Source organism: Vombatus ursinus, unplaced genomic scaffold (assembly GCF_900497805.2).
Source record: "Vombatus ursinus unplaced genomic scaffold, bare-nosed wombat genome assembly UNPS02014942.1, whole genome shotgun sequence".
Classification (NCBI taxonomy): Eukaryota; Metazoa; Chordata; class Mammalia; order Diprotodontia; family Vombatidae; genus Vombatus; species Vombatus ursinus.
Window position 1 is genome coordinate 1,580,471 of NW_020954720.1, and position 7,043 is coordinate 1,587,513.

General features: G+C 43.2%; 1 protein-coding gene across 5 annotated transcripts; it reads left to right on the plus strand.

Moving 5' to 3' along the window:
* Positions 1–451: 451 nt before the first annotated feature.
* On the plus strand, positions 452–6,832 carry SPRY2 (sprouty RTK signaling antagonist 2). Of its 5 annotated transcripts, none has more exons than XM_027844512.1 (2): positions 452–1,136; positions 4,948–6,832. In XM_027844512.1, the coding sequence occupies exon 2, from the start codon at positions 4,999–5,001 to the stop codon at positions 5,947–5,949; it is 951 nt and encodes a 316-aa protein (XP_027700313.1). In that variant the 5' UTR covers positions 452–1,136; positions 4,948–4,998; the 3' UTR covers positions 5,950–6,832. The 5 variants fall into 5 exon arrangements, with proteins under 5 accessions (XP_027700313.1, XP_027700314.1, XP_027700317.1 ...); XM_027844513.1 differs by having other exon boundaries at positions 452–737; XM_027844516.1 differs by lacking the exon at positions 452–1,136 and adding an exon at positions 1,730–1,810.
* The last annotated feature ends 211 nt before the right edge of the window (positions 6,833–7,043 follow it).

A 7,043-nucleotide genomic window follows, 5' to 3' on the forward strand; every position in this document is an offset into this window, starting at 1 on the left:
TGGGGTAGATGGGCCCCGATTAGGCGGCTGCAGTTACAGTGAGTCGCCAGCCCTTCCCTCGTTCACTCGCTCGGTGCAGTTGCCCTTTTGAATGCCTCCTGCGGCTCGGAGCGCTGGCAGGGCTCTGGGAGTATGAGTGAATGTAGCCCCGCAGAGCCAATGAGCTGGGACCGGATGCGATATATCCTCTGGGACAACAACTGCTCTGTTCCTCCTCAGATCCACATGACGCCATTTACTGCTGCTGCTTTTGCAGAGATCCCTACCTCCTCCGGAAAGAAAAGAGAGCAGAAAAACGCTGAGCCCCCCCCCCCCAGCCCAGATCTCAAATCCTCCTCCTCCTTCTCTACTCCTTCTACCTCTCCTCCTCCTCCTCGCCCTCCTCCTCCTCCTCCTCCCCCTCCTAGCTCTCCTCCTCCCCCTCCACCTCCTCCTCATCATCCTCTTCCTCCTCCTCCCCCTCCCCCTCCTCCTCCTCCTCCTCCTCCAAACACACAACAACAACCACCGCCACAAACTAGCTGCTGCTCCTCCGAAACGCCCAGATTGCAAACCACAGAGCTGCCTGCAACAGAGAGAGGGAGAGAAAGAGAGAGGGAAAAGGAGGAGGAAGCAAAAGAGAGGAGAGCAGCTGCAGCCAGCTTTCACGGGCAGGAACGACTGCACATTGCACAGGCTGCGTCTGCCAGGAGGAGGTCGATACGAAACTTGGGGATTTTGCTTAACTTCATTTTCAGGTCATTTTCTTGTACCGTTTTATCGACTCGCCAGAACAACAAAGTGACTTGGTGTTGGCGATTCGGCCTTCTGTTCATTGAGGAAAAGGAAAAAAAAGGGGGGGGGGAATACTCCTTGTGTTTTTCTTCTTTTAGGAAGAGAAGGGGAAAAGAAAAAGAAGGGGGAAAAAGAAACACCTTTCGCCCTTAGCCCGGAGTTTTTACTTAATTGAATCTATCGGCGGGTTTCTTCGCTTTGGATTTTCTTTTCATTTCTATTTTTCCCCTTCTGATGGCTTGCAAGTTGGACTGAAGCAAAGTTTGGAAAGCAAAAGTTTGTTTTAGGGCTGGATTTATTTGCAAACCACAGGAAGAAGAAAATACAAGGGAGAGAGGGGTTGGTGCAGAGCCGCGATCACGGTGAGATACTTTATGCCGCTTCCCCCCATCCCCCTACCCCTTCTCCGCCCTGGCTAACTTTAGCCATTTATTCCAGGAAACATGAAGTAGGTGTAGGTAAACCTGAAGCTTTAAATCCATCCCCCATATCCATTCCTTTTCTTTCCATCTAGCAGGTTCCCCTAGGGAAGTAATAGAAAATTGACTCCACTTGAGGGTTTTTTTGGGGGGGGTTGGAGGGGGAGCTTTTTGCACGTACTTCCTAGATGCTTGCTTTTCGCCGTTGTAGAACCCGGTGTTCTACAGAGGCCCCCCCTTTCTGCCAAACCGACTTTTGGAGTCTGGGATCCCCCAACTTCAACGACTCCGTGCCGGGGGGGAGATGGTGCGGGGATGGGGGAGAGACAAGGCACAGTTTAGGCGGCGGAAATCTTTCACTCACGTTTAGACTTTTGCTGGGAGAAATGTCTGCTCACTTGCTCCGAGTTTAATGAACTCGTGTCACACACACACTCGTGTCACAAACACAGGCAAATAAAAAGAAAACCACACAAACAAAAAAAAAAAACTAGAAAATACTTCATTGTGTTTCACAGGTCACGGAGCTAAACGGCCAGATTTATATAACCTGTTCCTCATCTTTGAGGGAAGGAAATTCCTGCTAGATCCTGTTGAAGGCATTGACTAGCTTCCAGGTTGATTTATTTTCTGCAGTTTACATTCTTCGCGTGGGTAATCATACAACCTACATTAAAATGCTAACGTGGGTAACGGGGGAAGGAGCCCACTTATCTCTAGCTCGAATGTAACTAGATAGCAGTACTTGATAGGCAATCCCGGTTTCTGTGTTGAAGGATTACTGTGTTGGGTCTATGCAATTCGGAAGTGTGCTCCTTTCTCCCACCACCAACACCGCCACCACCACCATCCCCCCCATATGGTCGAATATAGGTCATTTTTTTTTAACTTCGACCCTCCTTCTAGCACCGGAAGAAAGTAATCAAGGGCTCACGATCATTTTCCATTTCCATTCTCTGGTCAGCTGTTGATAAAAGAGACCCGTTTGGGGTTTGGGTGTATTTTTAGCCTTTTAAGTCTGCTTTTGGTTTAAAAAAAAAAAGAATACATATCGGAAACTTTTGGGGTATTTTCTCCCTGAAGGCTGTTTGTGTGTCAGTTTTGCCCCACCCCAGTAGTGAAGTCCTGTCCCTCTAATCCACAGTCTGATCACACACACTCAGCTCTTAATGGGGGTTTCAAAGCACTTTCAAAGAAGGGCTGGGGGGGAGGAGGTTCTGGGTTGTGGGGTGGGGAGAGGGGTGCTGTAAAGGGGGATTGAGATATCCAGGCAGCCCGGGTACAGCCGACCAGAAATTCACTGGCAAGAATGATTTCTCTAAGTAAGGGCTTTGCCTTTACAACCTGCCTGATATTCGCTAGATGCAATTTTTCCATTGCAGGCAGAAAGAGCTTTGCGCCTGTAAAGCCACCAGATTACCAGAGTCTGTGTTCTCTACTCAACTACCCCCACCTTCACCACTGACTCTCCCCCACCCCCTTCCCACATCGCGCCCCAGCAGCATTTCTGCTAGTCCTCCAGTGTATGGATTGGGGCTTTGCATTTGAAATGGACCCTCCTAAAAAGACTTTCTGTTTATTAATTTGTAAAGTGTTTCCGCCCCTAAAGTGGCTCTTAGTCAACTATAATGCACTAAACGCCTACTATGTACCAAGTACTGTGCTAAGCGCTGGGGATACAAAGAAAGGATATATAGACGTATCTATATCTATCTATAAATATGTGTGTATACACACCTATATACATATATACACGCATGTACATATACACAAGAAGACCCCAATCTTAGATAATACAATAGATGGAAGGGGGTAAAATGAGTCAAATTTATTACGGAATTAATGTTGATGCAAGTTTTCAGGAGGATGACATGTCAAGCCAAATGAGTTTTGAAGGGAGAGATTTTTTTTCCTTAATGTATTAAAATTCAGGGGTGGTTTGCTTAAATTCTGTGTCATTTTTAATCTCTACGCAAAGTAAAGGAATCTGGGGGGGGGGGGGGGGGTGTCCAGAGGCTGTGTAGTCAGGCATGCTGTTCCGGTTGCCTAGAAGGGCAAAGGACCTGAAATGCATTCAAGGGAAGTTCTCTGAATGAGAAAAGTATTGCAAGACGTTTTACTTAAGCCAAAGACTGTAGGGAAAACTCCTGGCATCTGTGGGGGTGAGGGGAGGGGGGCGGGGGCTGAGCCGAGGTAAAAGGAAATGTGGTCTTGCGTTTCGTGACAAATCGACTTTAGAAGTACCCCCGCCCTCCTCTCCCCCTCCCCCTGCACCCCGGGATGTTGCCTGTCTATCTAGAAGTTGTCTGCATTTGTGAGCCAGCTTGTCGCATTTGCAGCGTCAGTCAGCCCTGAGAAAAGTCCCAGGGGTTGCCGCTGGGTCCCACCTGCTGGTACGTTGTTTTGGGCAGAAATGAAGCTGATAAAAGGAATGGAAGAAAAGAGCAATGAGCACTCTCTCTCTCTCTCTCTCTCTCTCTCTCTCTCTCTCTCTCTCTCTCCCTCTCTCTGTCTCTCTGTCTCTCTCTCTCTCTACTGCTTTTCTGTTGTTTAAGGTGAGGAGATCCAGTTTCCAGATCAGCCTTAAGGATTTAGAGGTGCATGTCACCTGCGCGGTTCAAACAGATTTTTTTTTCTTTTCTGGAGGGTAAAGGCCAATTTTTTTTGGCTTTAAAAAAATTGCCTTTTCACCCAAATTTGGAAAAAGGTGGAGGTATGGTAACTGAATATTATGCCAGGGTCTTACAGTTTTAAGAAATTGGAATGCTAAGTTCACACTCTTTTTCCTTTAAGAGTAGAGTAAGTTTGAGTCACATTAACAATAACTTTAATATGTGTGACTATTTATATTTTTATATAAATGAACAAATTTAAGAAGATTCCAAAGTAAGCAAGTGTGAGACTTTACTTTTATCTGAAAAAGATCATAGGTTTGAAAATCAGCCCTTTACTTGAAATACAGAATAGCAGTTCTTCCCCTATATGTATTTCTGTCATTCTGCAAAATATATGACTTTTGGTGCATTTTCTCTCTAAAATGTAAGATTTTGACTTGTGTGGTACTGCCAGCTAATAGGATTTGTAATGATATGCCCTTTGATAATTGACTTTGGGATAGGTGGTTAACAGTTGTATATGTAATTTTCTCATTTTGTAACTATAGAAAACTAATGATAAAGAATATATTTTCTGAAATAAAAAGCTGCTTAATACTAAATTAGAATATTACAAAACTAGAGTTTAAGATATTTGAAATGTAAAAGAAGATATTTGGAGGTAAAAGTTTAAGATTTCCTAGATTTATTTACTGAATGATGTTTAAAAGCAGAATTGCAACGAGGCAGCCAAGTGTGACACTTCTTTTAGTTTTAAAAAGCTTTAGACTTATTTTGAAATTTGGGGTTGTAATGTTGGCTTAAAACATTTGAAACCTCATTTTCCTGCAATTCAGTGTTTTCCTGGGAACATTAGTTGGAGTAAAAATTTTACCATGTTTCATATTATCTGTTGTACGAAGAAATTTACTCAATTATATTATTTTTTCTTTTAAAATCAAGAATTTAAGAAAACAAAGGTTTAAAATTTCCTTTCATACTTGTATTGAACACATTGTATTTGTATTGAATACAATGACCAGTTTTCCTATTCCAAATATCATTTTTTTTTAATAAGGGCCTGTGAATTAAAGACTCATTCAGGTAGTTGAAGAGTTAATCATGTGTCATAGTGAACCATTTTCTCTTTGTTCCTGCAGGAATTCAGATGTGTTCTAAGCCTGCTGGAGTGATCACCCTTCAGAATCCTGATGGAGACAAGAGCTCAGAATGGCAGTGGGTCCCAGCCCTTGTTACAGGCTCCCCGTGACAGTGGCAGGCAGCATGGGGAGCCTGACCTGAGAGATGCTCTCACACAGCAGGTTCACGTGTTGTCACTGGACCAGATCAGGGCCATCCGAAACACAAATGAATATACCGAGGGACCTACAGTAGCTCCACGACCTGGGGTCAAACCTGCCCCTCGACCTTCCACTCAACATAAAAATGAAAGACTCCATGGATTAACTGAGCACCGTCAACTTAGCAGGGTCCAACATTCACAGACACATTCTTTTGTTCGGGCACCTCTGTCTCGATCCATCAGCACTGTGAGTACAGGGTCGAGAAGCAGTACAAGGACAAGTACCAGTAGCAGTTCCTCCGAACAAAGACTTTTAGGATCATCCTTTTCTTCTTCAGGGCTAGTTGCTGATGGAATAATCCGGGTGCAGCCCAAATCTGAGCTCAAACCAGGTGAACTGAAGCCCTTGAGCAAGGAAGACTTGGGTATGCATGCCTACAGGTGTGAGGATTGTGGGAAGTGTAAGTGTAAGGAATGCACCTATCCAAGGCCTCTGCCATCAGACTGGATCTGTGACAAACAATGTCTTTGCTCAGCTCAGAACGTGATTGATTATGGGACTTGTGTATGCTGTGTGAAAGGCCTCTTTTATCACTGCTCCAATGATGATGAGGATAACTGTGCTGACAACCCCTGCTCTTGCAGTCAGTCTCATTGCTGTACTCGGTGGTCTGCCATGGGGGTCATGTCTCTCTTTCTGCCTTGTTTGTGGTGTTATCTTCCAGCCAAGGGTTGCCTTAAGTTGTGCCAGGGGTGTTATGACCGAGTTAACAGGCCTGGGTGCCGCTGTAAAAACTCAAACACAGTTTGCTGTAGAGTTCCCAGCGTCCCACCTAGGAACCTTGAAAAACCAACATAGCATCATTAATCAGGAATACTGCAGTGATAATAAGAACTATTACTCTCACTCTCACTCTCTCTCTCTCTCTCTCTCTCTCTCTCTCTCTCTCTCTCTCTCTCTCTTTCTGTCTCTCTTCCTCCCTCTCCTGCCCCCTCTCTTTCTTAACACATATGCAACCAACTAAACAGTTATAATCTTGGCACTGTTAGTAAGGGTTGGGATATACTTTGCTGTTTGCAGTGAAATGCTTTTTTTGTGCGTGTGCCATCTTAACTGATAGGCTTGTTAGAACACAGCTAATGGAGCTCAAAATATGGGATACAGAACTTGGTGACCCACATATTGCATAAGCTAAAGCAACACAGACACTCCTAGGCAACTTTATCATTTGTGAATAGTACTTGCAAAGTTTGTAAATTAGCAAATGACTCCTTTTTCCATTGTTTTCTGCCAGAGATAATGTGCTATATTTTTGTATATACAATAATATTTGCAACTGTGAAAAAACAAGTTGTGCCATAATGCATGGCACAGTCACAAAATATTATACTAATATGTTGTACATTCGGAAGAATGTGAATCAATCAGTATGTTTTTAGATTGTATTTTGCCTTACAGAAAGCCTTTATTGCAAGACTCTGATTTCCCTTTGGACTTCATGTATATTGTACAGTTACAGTAAAATTCAGCCTTTATTTTCTAATTTTTTTCAACATATTGTTTAGTGTAAAGAATATTTATTTGAAGTTTTATTATTTTATAAAGAAGAAGAATATTTATTTTAAGAGGCATCTTACAAATTTCACCCCTTTTATGAGGACGTGATAGTTGCTGCAAGTAAGGGGTTACAGATGCATATGTTCAATATAAAATAGAAAATATATTAACGTTTGAAATTAAACTGGGCTGTTTGTCTTCTTTTCCCTCTGTTTCTGTGAGATTAAAATTCTGGCTATGAGATTTCTAACAAGTTTAAAAGGATGAAAATTTTTTCACAACTTATGTTTAACATATGACCAGGCCATCACTGTCAAAGTGAAAGAGATAATGAGCCAGTTTACTTTGGTGACTCAAGCAAAGCATATCTTTGTGGTGGGCGTCAGTGTTGTGTA

Excerpts from the sequence above, each read along its gene's own strand:
- SPRY2 (XM_027844512.1), top strand. The coding sequence starts at position 4,999 with ATGGAGACAAGAGCTCAGAATGGCAGTGGGTCCCAGCCCTTGTTACAG.